Here is a 20,798-nt window from a genome sequence, read left to right as displayed (position 1 = left end):
AGAAGAAGTAAGTAAAAAAGAAACAGCTGGAGGAACATTTCGCAACTAAGTTTCATTGGTAAGTGTAAAAAGTGTATCTTAGACAGTCGGAGTTTCTCAGAAGTAAAGATGGGTAGAGGTTTACCAATCTGCCAAAACTGTGTCTAAAATTGTGAAATAATTTCAGAATATGCATCTGCAGTACATATCATCAAAAGATTGAGAGAAATTTGAGAAATCCCTAAGCGATAAGGAGAAAAAATCCATAGTGGATATGTGTGATTTTCAGGCCCTCAGGCAACAATGCAGTAAATACAGGCAAATCACCTCCAGAAATCATCGTCTGTGAATACAGATCACTGTGTCATCCATTAATGCAGGTTGAAGCTTTATTATGCAAAGAAGAAGTCATATGTGAACATGATCCATAAATGCCGTTGTCTCCATTGGGCCAGAATTAATAAAAAAAAATGGACTGAGGCAAAGTGGAAAACTGTTCTTTGGTGAGCCAAATCAAAATGTGTAATTCTTATTGGAAACCATTGACACCGTCCTCTGATGGTCCAGACCTTTTATCAATTGTAAACATTTGGTATGCATCATGGAAAAAGGTGAAGCTGCACATTGGTAAACATGGCTGGCCCAACTTTTTTGAGACTGAGAATTTAGATGAAAAATGTTTTTACCTTAAAATTGTATATTTCCCGAGTTTAAACGAGATTTGTCAATCATTGCATTCTGTTTTCATTGACATTTTACACAGCATCGCAACGTTTTTGGAATTGTTTGGAATTCCGTATATAGCATTGTTAAAGTTTGTTTCCTGTGTGAAAAACTTTGAAAGGTCTCTAGCCAGAAATCAATAAGGGTTCTTTAGGGAGGGGGGGGGGGGGATTATTTTTTTTTATATATTTTATAGGCATCTTTCCAATTTCCCTTAAGCTGTTATGTGAGGAAATTAAACACATTGGGTGTGATTTTATAGGAAAATAATCAATAGCAGGACATAAAGTGGAGATATTGTTGGCCCCAGGAAGTCTTTCACCACAAACAGAGCAATTTATAAAAAGCAGGTTATCATACTTGGTTTGTGTTAAAATAGATTTACACAATTTTTGTTAAAAAAATAAATAAATGTGTTCCTCTTATTACTTACACTGCATCCGGAAACTATACCCAGAGCTGCACTCTTTCCACATTTTATGTTACAGCCTTTTTTCCAAAATAGATAGAAATCATTATTTTCCTCAAAATTCTGAAAAAAATACCCCAAAATGAGAACATGAAAGAAGTGTGTTTCTTTTTTATATTTTATATGTGCAAATATTTGGTTTAGACACACAGCAAATCATAAACTGATTGAAGTTTTTTCTGACTTTTAATGCATGGCTAAAAACAGGCCTTTTTAGTGAAAAAACTGAATTAATTATGTGGCAACCAATGATCAGTGATCAGTGATCGTAAATGCTAATGCAATTCCAATAAACAATCTCTTTCTAACGACTACTCTATTGCTAGTTGTTAGGGCAACATCAACACTCACCACCAATAATTGTAACAACCTATTCAGCTGAATTTGCCGATTATGTCTGTATGCCTTTACGTCCAAACCGGCTTATGGGCTGCCTTGGAAAGAAACCACTACTGCAGTGCTTCCTCGAGTGTTGTCATGTCAGCACATTCACTCCCGCCGGAAAGAAAATATATCACCACCAACACTGAACGCTGGACTTTTGCAATGCCCCCTAGGCCCTCAATCATATTCCCTAATCCGATAGCACATTACTCTAAATTTCATTAGAGCCTAAGTCCATTTTTTTTTTAAACATCAGATCTGGTATGAGTGCATTGCTAAAGAAGGCAGGATGAAGATCATTGAAAAAATCAGTCAGGGATTGGACACTTTAATATATTGAATTGGAGTGGGTGTTCCCAGTGCTAATAGCTGGCATAGATATTCATATATCACAGATGTTCATCAAAATGAAATGTAACTTTACATTTCTTTGGAACGGATTCATTTCTGTGGTGTAAAATGAATAAAATGTTTTTGAGGATGTGCTGTTATGTGAAAAATAACGAAACACCTTATCATTTAATTACAAATATTTCACTTCTTGTGATGGCCTGGTGTATATAGCATTTCCAACAATCCAGGTCGTACGCATATAGCATATTCTATTCCTCCTCAAGTTATTCTGATCAATCGATTTTTTTTCTCTTTCTTTTTTGTTTTTGGAGAAACTAGCCTCGTCTTGACTCTGTCTCTTCAATGACAACTATATATGATACAAATCTTTACCCCAATGATATGATTCAGCAGTTCAGCTCTGATACATCACCAAAATAGAAAAAACACACACAACAAAACCCCAGGCATTAATAAATAACAAGTCTACAGATTTAGACCCCATCCTTGATGCCGTCATTTATTTTTGGCTGCCGAGCCCTTCGATTTGTCCGCTCTTTGTGGCCTTCCCCAGTCAACTTTTCTATATATCACACTTTCGCTCTCATAATTTTTTCCCATCACCATGTTAGTTGAGCGAATCTTTTACTTTGCTCTGCCTCCGCATTTACTATCAATCAGTTCGACAGATGCTGTCTTTTATTCATATTAGGTTTAGCCTGATAGGACTTTTGAAATCGCACTCAGAGAGGGTGGGCCGCTGAGGTTGATGTATTTAGTGCCCACTTCTTTAGAGTGAGAGAGCTTTCAGAGCGTGTGTCATGAGGGCGATCAGAATGCACGGGGCAATTTTCTCTAAGTGATCTTCGGTCAATTGGTTTGTAGGGATGCATTGAAACCAGATGCATTTTCCGGACTGAGTACACTAAATGGCCAAAGGGTTATGGACATTTGACTTTCACACTTATATCTCGCTCTTGTGTAAATGTTGGATGCTACAAAGTTAGATAGATCTTTTTGTATGCTGTGGCACTGAAAATTTCCTTTAATGGAACTAAGAGACTCAAATAAGTTCTGGCAAGGCGAACACAAGGACCAGAATCCAGGACCAGGGTGGGGATCTTGTATCGGACATGACATTTTATTATTATTATTATTATTATTATTATTTGGCCCTAAATTAAATCCAAACTATAGAAAAGATCATTAGGGATGTGCATCTCCATAACTGAGGCCGATGCGATTCGCATCTCGATGAATAGCCAACAATTCTATACAATAAAGATATATATATATGAAGCAGCTACAGATCTGGTGTGATACGATTCACCCCTACAGTGCAGTGCGATCTGATTTATCGATTGGATTCCATTGAAAAATATTCAATGGAAAAATATGATCCTATGAAGTTGAATGTGGTACAGATACTTTTATTTCCTTGGTTCAGACAGACAGCCAATCAAAAAAAGTACTTACACGCCTTCTGACTTCTAAAAAACTTTCACAAACAGGCCATTTTAGTGCAAAAAGAAAAAAGATGAAATAAAACCAGACGTCCTTTTCTTGTTTTTGTCTCCAGGAAGATGCAGCTCTGCCATGTTCACATACTGTGGTAACAGTGGTCCTGAGGGAACACGCTTGTGAAACAGAATAGAAATCAATCTACATAGAAAATATTCACTTTCTAAATAATTAGCGAATCTGCTAAAATTATATATAAATAAACAGTTTTTTTTGTACCTGATGCAAATATGTTAAAAATGGTGCATCGTGTTACAAATGGCAACTTCGTAAAACCAAGCGGAAAGCTTTCCCAGAAAAATGGTGCGTAATAAAAAAAAGGATAGGGGGATTAAATTTGGAATGGGATGTTTTCCAGGCACATATCGGTTTGATACGCATCGATGCTTTATCTTGATAACGGAATGAGGTTATTTTATTCTGCTCTGTTGGTGCGGGTTACAAGCAAAAAAACGTTCATGCTGAGTTTTATTTTTAAGACGTAATGGCATTTTAACACCATTTTTAAAAAGCAACAGAAAGTTAACATACGATTTTAGATCAAAAAAAGCATTCTGTGTGATCATTCATGAATGTGTGATCATTCACATGAATGCAAGGTGCCTCCTCGCATAAGCCTTGTGAAAACCTACAAACGGTTTATTTAATATACGTGTGTTTAGTGCTCACCGAAGTGAAGTGCTTTTACATGCGGCCATTTCTCTGCTTGCTCGCTAGTACTGCTCGATGCTCGTAGGTAAAATATACTTGTGCGATACACAATACAGTTTAAAAGCAATCCCGAAATCAGGTTACCCGTATTGTAGGAAGATACCGTAGTGTGTCTGTTTGAAATTTCCGCAAAGCTCAGTTTGCTTCCACTAGGCTCATGTAACATAATTAAAAAAAAATCCACCGCATGACATTAAGTACGAGTAAATAAGCACGGTATCAGACTCTATTCGCATGCTAATTGGTTTATGACGAATTGTTAAATAATTTCAACACGACATGGTATATAACAAAAATAACATTTATTTCAACAATAAAAACTCCATATGTGAATGTGGTGAAGGTCAACGCAGCTGAAATACACTTGGAATAATTGAGCCTGCCCTCTATTACCATGACACAAGATCCCCATCTGGGCACTTAGTGGTTACACGTGAAGGAGATTTAGAATGGACTTGCATTTCCCTCCATTCTGAGCCAAGCGCCCAACAGACACTTAATCAGTCCCTCTGGAGCCCGTTCGACTTTGAGACGAGAAGGACACTTGGACGAGTAGATCTAACCAAAAATAGCTCAAGTCGGTTCGAAGTACTCAGAAGAAAAGTTGATATCCGTGCTGACTTTGGCGATAGTGCAACCTGAGATGAATACATTTCTAAAGATGCAGTTTGCTCAGTACTGAAGAGCAAAGTCCTTATGATCCCTTGCGTTCCTTTCTGCTCTGTTTTTCTTTCTTTCTTTTATTACCTCGGCAGAGAACTGCTAGGAGACACAAGAGACTTGTATATAAGCTCTCTTAGTCATTCATTTTATTTAGAACCATCTGTAAAGCCTTTAACAAGCAAAAAGGAAAAAATAGCTATTAAGACCATTGAAGTTCAACCTGCAGTTGATTGAAATTGAAGATACATGAAGCTATACATTTCTAAGAACTTTTTGCGATATAGATGCGAAGATGAACTTTGACGACTTCCTGTCGCATTTTCTCTTTTAACAGAATCCATTAACTTAACCACTAGCCTCATTTCCTCCTGAAATAAGACCACGCTTCTCAAAAAGATTTCTCCAGGGACTAAACTCAAGCATGGACAGATCTACATTGTTTGTCCTGTTCTTTGTTGAAGCTAAGGCCCAATCAAACCATCATTTAGAATAAATGGACAACAGTATGGAGTATTTGGACACCTGAATTTTTCCTGCCATTTGTAGTAGTTTAAAGGGAAGTTATGGTTTTCATGGGTTGGAGTGGAAGTGCAGATATGTTAAAAACGATGCATTGTGATACAAATCCAACTTGTAATCGATACACACTTGTTGAACTCGAACCATCACATTGTTAACTTTTATGCCGTTGCTCCGATGCACCCAATGCGAATCTGTATAGTGTATGTTGCTCTGGTAAATGGTCATTCATGGAGGATTAATTTAATTTGAATGAATATTTTATGTGATTAGCACCGATAAGTCGTCTCAGAGAGTGAGAGTTCATTTTGTGCTTGCTGTGCATGTACAGAATCACTCCTTTATATTGTAAAAAATGCATAGGCTCTGTACAGGAAGCAGAAATGATTAGTTCACCTCGTGAGACATTTGGTACAAGTTTTTCATTCATTTGTCAGAGCTCCATAGCCTCAGTACAGGAAACAGAATTGAACAATTTGAATTGCAGAAGAGACTCAATGAACCGAAATACTGAGGTTTTCACGCTACAATCTAACCAAGTCAGGTTGCGAATGCACGTCCAGCGAAACACTTAATTAAATGTTAAATGGATCATTTGTGTTACTTATTCTTTTTCCTTGGTTCACTTTTTTCCTTCTTTGAAATCTGCTTAAAACTTTTGAGGGAATTTGAATAACGGTAACATTTAAATAGTATCCTGCTCAAACAAAACAAAAACGACCTGAATTTGTTCAATTTCCTGAACAAGAATCACAGGATTATAGTCAGTAAAGTGATCTGATCTTCCAGTTTCTACTCTTAAAGCTTAAGCTTTTAAGGATGATCCAGCATGGCAGCATGACCAGCATGAGCAATTGACCTTTCTTGATCTGCAGTCTGTCATTTCACTGTTTCCTGTGGGGAAATGTGAAGTTGCGATGAAAACAAGGACTCCTGCTTCTTTATTACTCCTGTTGAAATGACGTAAGTACTTAATATATAAGAATAAAGGAAGATCTAAAGGAATCTAATCTGTATAATAGAGCAGTTTAATTTCTGGGCTGGAATCATGTAAAAAGATCAAGAACCTCAGAAATTTTATTATTATTATACTGTAGTTATTGAACTATGTTTCAAACCACAGTGTGTGTGTGTATATATATATATATATATATACTGTATATACAGTACAGACCAAAAGTTTGGACACACCTTCTCATTCAAAGAGTTTTCTTTATTTTCATGACTATGAAAATTGTAGATTCACACTGAAGGCATCAAAACTATGAATTAACACATGTGGAATTATATATGGAATTAAATACATAACAAAAAAGTGTGAAACAACTGAAAAATGTCATATTGTAGGTTCTTCAAAGTAGCCACCTTTTGCTTTGATTACTGCTTTGCACACTCTTGGCATTCTCTTGATGAGCTTCAAGAGGTAGTCACCTGAAATGGTCTTCCAACAGTCTTGAAGGAGTTCCCCGAGAGATGCTTGGCACTTGTTGGCCCTTTTGCCTTCACTCTGCGGTCCAGCTCACCCCTAAACCATCTCGATTGGGTTCAGGTCCGGTGACTGTGGAGGCCAGGTCATCTGGCGCAGCACCCCATCACTCTCCTTCTTGGTCAAATAGCCCTTGATGCCTTCAGTGTAAATCTACAATTTACATAGTCATGAAAATAAAGAAAACTCTTTATATGAGAAGGTGTGTCCAAACTTTTGGTCTGTACTGTATATATATATATATATATATATATATATATATATATATATATATATATATATATATATATATATATATATATATATATATACACACACACACACACACACACACACACACACACACACACACACACACACACACACACACACACACACACACACACACATCCATATACAGATACATATGTGTAGTTGATCAAGTGTACCAGGTACAGCAGAGTTGTTTTACAATATCACAGTTCTACATCAGTCTGGCATTATATAACAAACTCTAAAGAAAAAGCACACCAGCTGCAGTGAGCATCCCACTCCACCTTGATGCAATGTACTGTAGGCTTCAGATCTCCTCAGAGAATCAGAGCTTCTTTACCTGCTTGAGGCGACACAAGCTGTCCTGACCCTCAGTCCTCCTCTACACCAATACACTACTCGTATTTCCAAATATTTCACATTTTCACCCAGCAGTCAAAATAAACTGAAAATAGGACCTGGTTGGTTTGCTGAAGATCCTTTGATTTGATGAGATTTTGGATGAGAACTCTTTTTTTTTTTTCTCCTTTGTCCTTCTTCTATCTTTAATCTTACAAAATAGCTATTAATAACGTCTATAACACATTTAATCTCTTTTCATGTCAAGATTGATAAACCTTATTCTGTTCAGCAGGTCAGCTCTCAACTGTAAGTGTACATTTTAGCAATGGAATATTTTTTAGCTTTATTGCCAGAGTGTATATTAATGTGCTAATATGTTCCCAGAGTAACAGCTTATGTGCTTATACAGTATGGAACACAATTTAAATCAACAGATTAAACTGTAGGAAAACGGTAGTATGTGCATCTTTATAGCTAAAGCCAATGAGATACGATTCACCACTATTACGATGCAGTGTGATTCGATTTCGATTCGATTCAACAAAAAGCGATTCGATACAATACGATGCAGTGGAAAAAAGATGATGCTATGCAAGCCAATATGGTACAGGTAGTTCACTTTTATTTCTTTGGATCAGACAGACAGCAAATCATCAATTTACTTCAGTTCCTTCTGACATCTAACACATGGCCCTTTCACAAAGACCTTTGTAGTGCAAAAAAAAAAGATTTAAAACAAACCGGCTGTGCTTTTCCTGTTCTGTCTCCAGGAAGATGCAGCTCTACCTCTGCCATGTTAATCTATATTCTACGTGACTCTCAGGACACGCCTCGGTCTCGGTCGTATTGTGATACGTAATATTTTTACGTAGCAGCAGATTAAGCAACAGTTTATCAAAGAAAAAAATCAATCTATATAAAAAAGTATTGGTCACCAATTATTCGTCACTTCCTAAATAATAAAAGTAGAGCGCATCTACTTCTAATTATATATGAAGAAATACTTTTTGTAAAAGCAAATATGTTAAAAATGAAACGACTTTTCAAATCGATGCATCACATCATGGTTGATCTATTTGACATTTTCTGTGGGATGGTGTTTTCTTGATGTCTTTAGTCTCCAGTGTCAGTGGCTTGCAGAAGTAATGCTGTAACTATAGGTTTTCCAACGTGGACAGTTTTTAAAATGGAGGACTTTGTAGATCTTGGTAACATGACATTACTAAAAACATGTATTTTTTATGATGCAACACAAAGAAACAGATGTTCCCAAACGTTGGTCATTCTTTAATATCCATTAATAAATATCAGTGGTATAAAGAAATAAAACATGGCTTTTTTTTTTCAGGATAACACTAATGTGTCTGTCCACACAAACTCCACCCCATTTCCCCCTGATTACAGCATGTCCCAGAGTGTTTAATATTTTTTAGTGGTTTGGATCACTGTAAGATCCAACCATGGCCCATTTTAAGCTTTACAGAGGCATTCAGGTGTTCATTTGATATTTGTTGATATCTGATAGATTCTTTGACGCCATGTGCTCTAATTGAACGTCAAAATTTTTTGGCAGAAAAACAGCCCTAAAACCATAAAAGAGCCACCACATTAAAGCATACTTTTTCATGTGGCTGCCTCTCAGTGTGTGCCAAACCCACCTTGGGTGTTTATTACCAGAAAGCTTGACTACACAGAATCTGTTCCCATTCGAAGTTCCAGTAGTTTCTGGAAAACAAATTGCTTGCATTTGTTTTTGGACATGACTACAGGATTTTATTTATTTTTATCAAAACAGTCGTGACCTGTGGAGCATTAACAGCATTAACTTCTTGAGCTACAATTACTAGCTACAATAAGCCACGTGCATCAACACGCCTTTGCAGCCCCTGACCCTGTCACCGGTTCACCACTGTTCCTTCCTTGGACTACTTTTGATAAATACTAACCACTGCAGACCAGAACATCCCACAAGAGCTGCAGTTTTTGAGATGCTCTGACCCAGTCGTCTTTGCCGTCACAATCTGGTCCTTGTCAAACTCGCTCAAATCCTTACGCATTCCCATTTTTCTTGCTTCTAACACACCAATTTTGAGGACAAAATGATTATTTGCTGCCTAATAATAAATCCCGCTCACTAACAGGTGCCATGATGAAGAGATAATCAGTGTGAGTCACTTGACCGCTCATAATGTTGTGCCCAGTTGTTGTATTTATAAGTCATGTTTGAATATGTTCCTGTTTTTAGTTACCCAGATGTACCAATGATTTTTGGACGTTTTTGTAAATGTCCATTATATTTTTAGTGAATTTATTTAACAAAAAGTAAATGAAGACTCTTTGTTTATTTTTTTCACAGTTTTCTTTGCTTGTATTTAGCAAGGGTGCCAGTATTAATGGAGGTCACTGTATATGACACTGAATGGTTGTAGTGTTAATGGTGGGGATCGATTAAAATGTAAAGATTATAATCACTCCAGAACATTCTAATGTTAGATATTGATCTGACTATTGTATTATTGTGGATCACTGTGCTTTTCTAAGGTGCCGGGACACGGTGTTTAAACATGTTCCACCTAATGTTCTGTTCTGCTTTATAAGCTTAAAGGAGTCCTCGACCAGGAATGCTAAATCGGTCAACAGTAAATAAAATATAGACGAGATCCGTTAGCTTGATTTTATTTGCATTTAATTAAGAGGCCCAGGCTAACTTTTATTGCTAGCAATATTAGCATTTTTGATTCAAAACACAATACACTTTGTGCATTGTGTTTAAAAAGTTTGCATGGGATTTAAGTCGCTTTTTTTCATCTCTTCGTAGCCCACCAGCGAAGACGACTTGTGTCCTATCTGCTACGCACACTCCATATCAGCCATCTTCAAGCCCTGCTCCCATAAATCCTGCAAGTGAGTTACCACCCACTCCTAACAACAATATTTATTTATTAATTTATTTACCCACCCGGACCACTCCTCACTGCCTCTGATTGATCGAAGGCTTATCGGGATCCATTTAAGAGATTAACATAATTAACACTAAGTAACTGAATGGATCTTTTGCCGTTGCTCACTACTTAAGAGACTGACCGCTTCTAGGAACTAGATTTATACGGCCTGAGAGTCAGTGTGCACGCCAGCACCGTATTTCAATCAGTCTGCTTACGGCAGGTTTTTTTTTTTTTTATCACATATTTATATCATATTTAACATTTCAGATAAAAATGTGCAATCCAGCATAATTTCTGCTTAGTTAGCAATATGATTTCACACAGTTTAACAGATGTTCCTTCTTTATCATAAGTGGTCAAAAGCAGGCCTCCTCAACCATCACTACTACCTGACTTCACTAAGGTCCTTGTGGCTGAATGAGCACAATCTCCACAAGCACATTTCAAAATCTTCCTGGAAGTGTGGAACTAAATGTGGAACATGATGTTCAAAATGCACATATGATCTTATGGTCAGGTGACCACAAACCTTTGTCTATATAATGTTTTACTCAAGAGCAGGTCTGTGTAAAAAATTATACATTCTATACATATACATATACAGTAAACAGTGTGTGTATATATATATATATATATATATATATATATATATATATATATATATATATATATATATATATATATATATATATATATATATATATATATATACAGTGAGGAAAATAAGTATTTGAACACCCTGCTATTCTGCAAGTTCTCCCACTTAGAAATCATGGAGGGGTCTGAAATTGTCATCGTAGGTGCATGTCCACTGTGAGAGACATAATCTAAAAAAAAAATCCAGAAATCACAATGTATGATTTTTTAACTATTTATTTGTATGATACAGCTAGGTCCCCTGGTGGTCTAGTGGTTAAGATGCAGCGCTCCCACCGCTGCGACCCGGGTTCGATTCCCGGTCAGGGAACCATCCCCAGCCACTCTTAGTGCCGGTCCCAAGCCCGGATAAATTGGGGAGGGTTGCGTTAGGAAGGGCATCCAGCGTAAAACATGTGCCAAATCAAACGTGCGGAGGATCCGCTGTGGCGACCCCTAAAGGGAGAAGCCGAAAAGAAATCCTATTTGTATGATACAGCTGCAAATAAGTATTTGAACACCTGAGAAAGTCAATGTTAATATTTGGTACAGGAGCCTTTGTTTGCAATTACAGAGGTCAAACGTTTCCTGTAGTTTTTCACCAGGTTTGCACACACTGCAGGAGGGATTTTGGCCCACTTCTTCACACAGATCTTCTCTAGATCAGTCAGGTTTCTGGCCTGTCGCTGAGAAACACGGAGTTTGAGCTCCCTCCAAAGATTCTCTATTGGGTTTAGGTCTGGAGACTGGCTAGGCCACGCCAGAACCTTGATATGCTTCTTACAGAGCCACTCCTTGGTTATCCTGGCTGTGTGCTTCGGGTCATTGTCATGTTGGAAGACCCAGCCTCGACCCATCTTCAATGCTCTAACTGAGGGAAGGAGGTTGTTCCCCAAAATCTCGCAATACATGGCCCCGGTCATCCTCTCCTTAATACAGTGCAGTCGCCCTGTCCCATGTGCAGAAAAACACCCCCAAAGCATGATGCTACCACCCCTATGCTTCACAGTAGGGATGGTGTTCTTGGGATGGTACTCATCATTCTTCTTCCTCAAACACGTTTAGTGGAATTATGACCCAAAAGTTCTATTTTAGTTTCATCTGACGACATGACTTTCTCCCATGACTCCTCTGGATCATCCAAATGGTCATTGGCAAACTTAAGACGTGCCTGGACATGTGCTGGTTTAAGCAGGGGAACCTTCCGTGCCATGCATGATTTCAAATCATGACGTCTTAGTGTATTACCAACAGTAACCTTGAAAACGGTGGTCCCAGCTCTTTTCAGGTGATTGACCAGCTCCTCCCGTGTAGTTCTGGGTTGATTTATCACCTTCCTTAGGATCATTGAGACCCCACGAGGTGAGATCTTGCATGGAGCCCCAGTCCGAGGGAGATTGACAGTCATGTTTAGCTTCTTCCATTTTCTAATGATTGCTCCAACTGTGGACCTTTTTTCACCAAGCTGCTTGGCAATTTCCCCGTAGCCCTTTCCAGCCTTGTGGAGGTGTACAATTTTGTCTCTAGTGTCTTTGGACAGCTCTTTGGTCTTGGCCATGTTAGTAGTTGGATTCTTACTGATTGTATGGGGTGGACAGGTGTCTTTATGCAGCTAACGACCTCAAACAGGTGCATCTAATTTAGGATAATAAATGTAGTGGAGGTGGACATTTTAAAGGCAGACTAACAGGTCTTTGAGGGTCAGAATTCTAGCTGATAGACAGGTGTTCAAATACTTATTTGCAGCTGTATCATACAAATAAATAGTTAAAAAATCATACATTGTGATTTCTGGATTTTTTTTTTTTAGATTATGTCTCTCACAGTGGACATGCACCTACGATGACAATTTCAGACCCTCCATGATTTCTAAGTGGGAGAACTTGCAAAATAGCAGGGTGTTCAAATACTTATTTTCCTCACTGTATATTGCCAAAAGTATTAGGTCACCTGACCTTTTCTGTTATATGTTGTTCTTTTCCAAACTGTTACCACAAAGCTGGAGGCGCTCAATTGTACAAGACGTCTTTAGATGCGCGGTAATAAAATTTTGCATTCACTTGAACTTACCTACATCAGTACCTGCCTTTTGTAACACCCTTATAGCTGATGTGGATTATCTTCCCAGAAAAATGGAGGGAATTATAAGAGCAAATTTGGACTAATTGTGGAATGCAATGTTTAAAAATCATATATCATACTTATGACCAGGTGACCAGGTGACCCAGTACCTTTGGCAATATAGTGTATATATATATATATATATATATATATATATATATATATATATATATATATATATATATATATATATATATATATATATACACACACACACACACACACTATATGTCTAGACGTCCAGTTGTCTAGACTTCACAATTTGTCAAACTCACTCAAATCCTTACACTACATTTTTTCTGCTTCTAACACATCAACTTTGTATATACATTCAATATGTTATACATGCATGTCACATATATATATATATACACCATACAAACCATATCTTCTTGGAACTGGCTTTGTGCACAGGGGTATTGTTATTCTGTAACAGGTTTCGGTCTCCTGGTTTAAGTAAAAGGAACATTTACTGCTATAGCATCCAGAGACGTCTTATACAACTGTGCCTCAAAATTTGCTTTGGATTTAGACACCTTTAACATTACACTTCTAATATTACACTTTATTTATTTATGTTGAAATTCCTTGCACGGCGGTTGTCTTGAATATTTACGAGAAAACATTAAGAACAATGTATCTCGAATCTGCTGACCTACAATAAGGTTGCTGGAACAAACAAACCCTTGCGTTATTACATTAACCGATATCTTATTTAACTCCACACATTATTATGTTCTCTCCAGAGGCACACAGCTTTAATGTACTGCCTATTTTTAATATCCACATTTAATCAAATAGCTGAGGCAGCAAAAGTGTCAACACGGATTAAGCCATGATGGCATTTCTTTATTTTTATTATATTTGTATGGTAGTAACTAGAGAACACTGTCATTATCAGTAAGGTGTGTGTGTGTGTGTGTGTGTGTTGGGTGAAACTGCCAGAGCATGACTCAGCAAACTTGGATATAAAGACTGGAGGTCGCTGATAACCTGCTTGCACTCTCTCTCTCTCTCTCTCTCTCTCTCTCTCTCTCTCTCTCTCTCTCTCTCTCTCTCTCTCTCTCTCTCTCTCACTCGCTCTCTTTGTTTTTCATTTCAGAGCTTGCATCAATCAACATCTGATGAATAATAAGGACTGTTTTTTCTGCAAGGCCACGATCACTGGAGTGGAAGATTACAACAAACCTGCTGGCTCTTAGCATGCCCTTTAGATGCACACACACACACACACACACACACACACACACGTCCACGCATGCACTGAAAATCAGCATCATGTACCTCTCTCTAAAGACTGTTCATTAGCACAATCTTATGTTCATGCTGGATATAGAGCAGTACACACACACACACACACACACACACACACACACACACACACACACACACACACACACACACACACACACACACACACACACACACACAAATGCAGCATATCACTTGCTAACACTGAACTGTGACTTTAAGACACGGTGCTCTCGCCATGGCACTGTTTCAGCTCGTGCCAGCTGGTAGAGGTCTGGCTTAAAATCATAAAGCATGAACGGCTGACAGAGGGTCGAGCGGCAAGAGACATTTTATAATCTCCTTCATCCCGCTTCCCCCTTCGGTCACCACTGGCAACCGCATTACATCTGCGTCTGTAGGCCATAGATACCGATCAGGACAAATGCAGGTGCTCGCCAGCGTCCGTCACACGATCCCTCTCTGAGCTTGATAACTTTTTATATCAGAAACACTGACAGTTATATTTGACGTGGCATTTGTTTCCACCAGTCTCCATTACAGATTGCTTGATTTACCCAGTTCATAACAACTTTATTAACACTTTATAAAGCATTAAAGGAATACTCAGATGTTTTTCTTTTTCCACTGTAACTATAGCATATGTAAGATTACGATTTCTGCACATTTTTACGTACTGAGAAAAGAGTTGGTGTTAAATTATAACAATGAAGTTGCTGAATTAGGAATAAATCATAAATATGCAAATATAGAACACAAATTCGAAATTTACCATTAAATGCTCCTATGATTTCAGGATGTGAGAATGGGATGTTTAAAAGATGAGATTTGTATTAAATAATTTAAGTAGTTTTATTTAACATTTATTTAATTATTATTATTTTTTTTTACAGTTTAAGGACCTCATTCAAATTTCGAAATAAATCTCTTATAGAGTTTTAGAGCATAAATTAATTCAATTCAATTCAATTCAATAGACGACATCTGTCCTTTGTCTACCATTATAAAAAATATCTGAGTCAAAAATTATTATTATTCAAAAATATCTGAAAACCTGGAGTTTTTTTTTTTTCCTCAGTACATGGAAATGTGTTCAATATCCACAGTAAGTACACATGCAAAATACAAACAAACAAAAAAACAAACAAACATCTGGCAATTTCTTCGATTAGCTAGGCTTCATAGACAGACCTGTACTTTCAGGTTTATATAATTATTATTATTATATATAAATACTTATATATATAATTACACACGTATATACAGGAAGTTGCACCCTCCAGGTTTGTGAGGACACTTAAAATATTTCAGGTAATTCATGAAAGTTGTCTCACCTGCAGCCTGTCCTTTTGCAGTGTCTGATTACATTCGACCCCTGGTAGAACCCTTCTGCTGTCTGTTCTTTCACACCTGTTTGTCATAAGCTAAATGTCAGCCTTTATCCCATTCTCCATGCACTGCTCTTTCTATATGACCTTTGAGCAGGTGTGGTGTTTGTTTTTTTTGTTTTTTTCCATTGAGAATGATGTCCTGGCTAATGTTATATCCTGAAAATCCCCATTTTTTCCTAATCCGATTGCTTTCCTGCTTTGATTTAGAGGTTGATCACGTAAGCATCATTTCGCATTTCCTACAAATACTCTCGCATTTGTGCACACAGGTATGTATACAAATGTGTGTATAAGGAATACAACAGCTACCCATTGATACCTTTAATAGAGACTAAAAAAACATTTACTCCAAGTACATAAATATATATTTCTTGTTTATGTAGTTATATATGTAAAAAAAAGAAAGAAAGGTGATCGTCACTTTCCAAATGTTCCTCAATGCCGAACGACAAATCAAGTTTGAAATCAGATCGTATCCAAATACATCCATCTCAAATCACGATATCCGGCTACTTACGGAGACTGAGCTAGCTGACAGCACCAACAGACTCACCCTCAGACAAACAGTGTCTCTAATACCTTTTTCTGCACTTATCTGTGCAAAACAAATCTATGAGCTTCAGAATCTTTTAGGTCACGTTGTGCTCTGCATGTCGTACTTCTACACGCCATACTTGCGCTTCTGTACTCCAGTATTTCTGACAGAAAACTTTCACAAGCTTTTACAGAATAGATCTGAGAAAGATTACGTTACAAAGGTACAAGACATGTGCAGCATCACAGCGTTAAACTATTAGTCGTAAGAGAACATGGCTGATCCTGTAAACTTAATGTTAAATGCTTAATGTCAAAAAGCAGCAGATTCTCCAGTGACGCCCCTTCAAACCTTCTAAACAGGTTCTTGCACGTTTATAGCTTAATTACCCTTAGCTATCTGACGAACAAGACAAGTTCCCAATTATGTGAACAAAACATGATTTCTTTCCCGAATGGCTTCTCTTAATTTGGACACTAACCACATGGCTACCAACGTTAACTACCAAACAAGCTTTTTAGCGTGATATGTTTTGTGTAACTATTAATTAGCATCACCCTCTGATATACTATTTGCTATAAACTGGGCTGAATGTTGAGCTCCTGTTTGTTTCTCTGATGCGACATTACAGAGATAATATTGTCACTGACCAATTGAGACTTACAAAAAGCAGTCAGGGTGCCAATTCATCCCAAAAGTGTTCAGGTCAGCACTTTTTAGCAAACATCTCAAGATCCACTTCAAACCATGTAAATGTATATATTTATGGAGATGGCTTTGTGGACAGGGGAATTGTTATGCTGGATCAAGTTTGGGTCTCCTAGATCAAGTGCAGGAACATTAAAATTCTACTGCGCCCAAAGACATTATATATAATTGTGTGCCTCCAACCATATGGTAACATTTTTTTGAGGAGAAAAGCAAATGGTTGGAAAAGTCGTGTGTCCCTATACTTTTGTCTATGGATTGGACTTGTTTTTTTTTTTTTTATTGCCAGGTGGAGTTATATAATAATCAAACTTTCTTTCGGCTTCTCCCATGGGGCGACCCCTCCACAGCGGACCATCCGCATGTTTGATTTGGCACATGTTTTTACGCTGGATGCCCTTAGGGGTCCGAGTTATATAATAATTACTGAAGTATATTTGGGAATTTTAGCCCCACCCAAACCTATCATGTAATTCAAATAGACTGCATGTGCATGTGTATATAATGATTACTCCTTATTTGACATCGAATAAAGTGACGAGAAAAAATAATCCCATTAATATACAGTATTTCCCTTTAAAAAGGGAATTTTGGTAATAATTATGTTTATATTTATGGGGAAAGTATAAAGGCATTCCAGGAAGTCTAATGCATTTCTGGGATTCTGTATAGTTACAGGTAGAGTCAACTTACATATAGAATTAATGGCATGTGACTTATTAATTACGATCTGACTGTCTCCAAAAGATATAGCATTTTTTTTGTCCTGTTTGAGCTCTTCAAGTCAACTACATTTTGCTCTTAGTCTGCTCACTGGACCGGACAACCATTTCGCACTTCCTAGTAGATCGTGACGCGAGAAAGAAACAAACGATGCACTTGTTTTTGGGATTCTTCATTGGTTTGGTTGTTAAAATATGCTACAGTGTGTGACATTTCATCCCAAACCTGGTACATATTCATACATATTTTGACAACTGCTATTTCTATTTGGACTGTTGAATTATTTCTTACTATATTGTTTTAAACTTAGCAAGGGTGCATGCTTTTGGGAACTCCCTGTATCTAACTCCTACTTAAAGTGTGCAAGAGCGGGCAGACACAACTATTGCGTGTTTCCAAATATAATTCAACAGTATATATATAAAAAAAAAAAAAAAACAATGTTTCTGCTCTCAGGCTTGAGTTTCAGTCAGCCAAGGGGTTTTAGGTTAATAAGCAATATTTAATGGACTGTTGTTTTTTTGCTGTGCTGAACAAAAAATGGGGTAAAAGATGGACTTTGGGCATTTTTGTTCCCCCGTAACTGAGTGAGTGAGAGTACACACATATATATACTGATTGTGTAACAGCATTAAATTATTTATCCAAACAGATCGCCTATTGTGGTTGCTTTTAAATTTGTGTTGTGAAAGATGAACCACTAAGATGGAGGAAAGGAACGCCTGGAGGAAACGCTCGTCTCATGGATTTAGGCGGCTGGAGAAGATTGCTGGAATGTAGTTTGTGAAATCCTGATGATCTTAACTGCACCGTTTCTGAGCAATGAATATAAAATTACATGCCTGACAGCATCCCTGATGGACATATTAACACTGAAGGATTTAGGCTCTCGGCTGTAGAGAAGCACTGATACCATCATCTACTCCCCGATGCAATGGTTAGCGAGTAGCTGCTATGAATTAGTCATCGTGTGTATCTTTGCACAGCAGGCCACAGAGTACGTTTTGAACTCTTTCTCTCGCCTCGTGCTGTACTTTCCAGAAATCCTTCTTTTCTGATTTTGTATGTATGGCATGCAACTTGGCAGCGCTTTCAAGTATCTCTGGAAGAGTTGCTCCTCCAGTCTTGCCTGTTGTAGTGACAGAATTATTCACACCACAGATGTGTCTCAAATGAAGGAAATCTCCCTGCTTCTTCAGCCTCTTTTACAGAGTTCTAGTTCATGAGAGCAGTGGTACATTTCTATTGGCTTTAATAGGAATGATTAAAGCCACATTCATACCGAGTTCATGAAGTGAAATGCTTTTCATGACCATGAAAAATAGAAATTCTATTATAAAAATAAATAAATAAATAGACTAGGATAAAAACAAATAGTATAAAAAGTATATGTCTACTTATAAAGTAAGAAAATAATGTTTAAGAATAATTTAATATAATACAATATTACACACATACATGAATTAAACAGAAAGGGATGAATATTTGTAGGACAGATATTGACAGAAGGACGGATTATTATGTTTTCAATGTATGTGTTCTGATCGTTTTCGATCCTCTACATCAGAGAATGTGCTGAAAAATATCTCTGAATATCATTTGCGTGGTCATGATAGGATTTTGGTCAGTTTTTTTTTTCCTGACCAACACTTCTGATTCTTTACAGGCTGTAAATTAGTCAAACTATTGAAATCTATCATTCCAAATATCCAAAGGTTATTCATTGCTATTCCATTATCATCCAGTGACTACGATATATTATTTAGTAGCTACTGTTGTACACCGATCAGGCAGAACATTATAACCACCTGCCTAATATCGTGTTGTCTTTTGCTGCCTATCGAGCATTGATAGCATTAACTTCTTCAGCAATTTGCGCTACAGTTGCTCGTCTGTTAGATCGGACCACCCTTCACTCCCCACGTGCATTAATGTGCCTTGCCTGCCTGTGACCCTGTCGCCGCTTCAATGCTGTTTCTTCCTTGGAGCACTTTTGATAGATTCTGACCACTGCAAACTGGGAACAGCCCACAAGAGCTGCAGTTTTGGAGATGCTCTGACCCAGACGTCTAGACGTCACAATTTGTAGTTGACATTGTAATAAACTATTAATTTAATTTGTTATATTTTACTTAACAATGCACATTGTTTCAAAGCAGCTTCACAGATTTAAGGAGTTTGCAAATATAAACTTCACCATCATAAATGAGTCTCAGTAGTGAGCCAGTGAGAGACAGTGGCAGTAAGAACTCACTGAGGAGGAAACCTTGAGATGAACCAGACACAAAATGGAACTCAGTCTCATCACAGATTCTAGCTAATTGTCTAGCATTCTTGACACCCCAGATTTGAAATGACTCTCTGAACAATGCCAGAGCCATGTATTTAAAATGAATTTTTAAATATATGTTATACTCATATCATATCTGTATTGGATGATCCTCAATATTAACAATCTAATTATTTGTTAGATTCACCCACAAACCAAAAGCATTGTACATTCAACATAACGTTCCATCAAGATCGAGCAGGTGCTACTGCACGTAAGCCAGCGAGGAAATTCTAATACAACTAATGGCCAAACAGTTGGGAAAAAGAGAAAAGTTGATTCAGAATGCAGGGCATTTAACCGAAAGTGGACAAGAGATAATTTTTTTGTTCAGTGCAAAGAAATTTGTGCAAGCTTGCAAGGCCAATAATACTGGTAGTCACTTCGGCCCATGTGTTACAGACGGACCATGCACCCCTCTAAAGAAAGGTAAATGATGTGGTGCTCACAGAAAAAAGTTTGGGGATCCCTGGTAGAACACAGACATATATATTATATATATATATATATATATATATATATATATATATATATATATATATATATATATATATATATATATATATATATATATATATATATATATAAATAATTTAATGCTTGGTTAAGGTCAGTTGCGAACAACAAAAATGTAAGTCTTTTACAAAAATGTGTTTTTATTATGTAATTTGGGTCTTTATTTTCATTCTTAATGGTCAATTTTAATTTATCATGAGACAACTTCACCCTTTCAACCTTTTTTTTTTTGCCCGTTTTTCATCCACGTTCCACCTTCTC

General features: G+C 37.2%; 1 protein-coding gene across 1 annotated transcript in view; it reads left to right on the top strand.

Annotated features, from left to right (window-relative positions):
- rnf123 (ring finger protein 123) overlaps positions 1-18,343 on the top strand; it is a 166,419-nt gene extending 148,076 nt beyond the window's left edge. The window contains exons 38-39 of the mRNA XM_083534394.1: positions 10,201-10,286; positions 14,187-18,343. Of these exons, the coding sequence (XP_083390520.1) occupies positions 10,201-10,286; positions 14,187-14,286 (186 nt within the window). The 3' untranslated portion in view covers positions 14,287-18,343. The remainder of the gene's footprint in view (positions 1-10,200; positions 10,287-14,186) is intronic.
- The last annotated feature ends 2,455 nt before the right edge of the window (positions 18,344-20,798 follow it).

Source organism: Silurus aristotelis, assembly GCF_946808225.1.
Source record: "Silurus aristotelis genome assembly, chromosome: 28".
NCBI lineage: Eukaryota > Metazoa > Chordata > Actinopteri > Siluriformes > Siluridae > Silurus > Silurus aristotelis.
The sequence above is the reverse complement of the archived record's forward strand: the minus strand, read 5'-3'. Positions and strand labels throughout refer to the sequence as shown.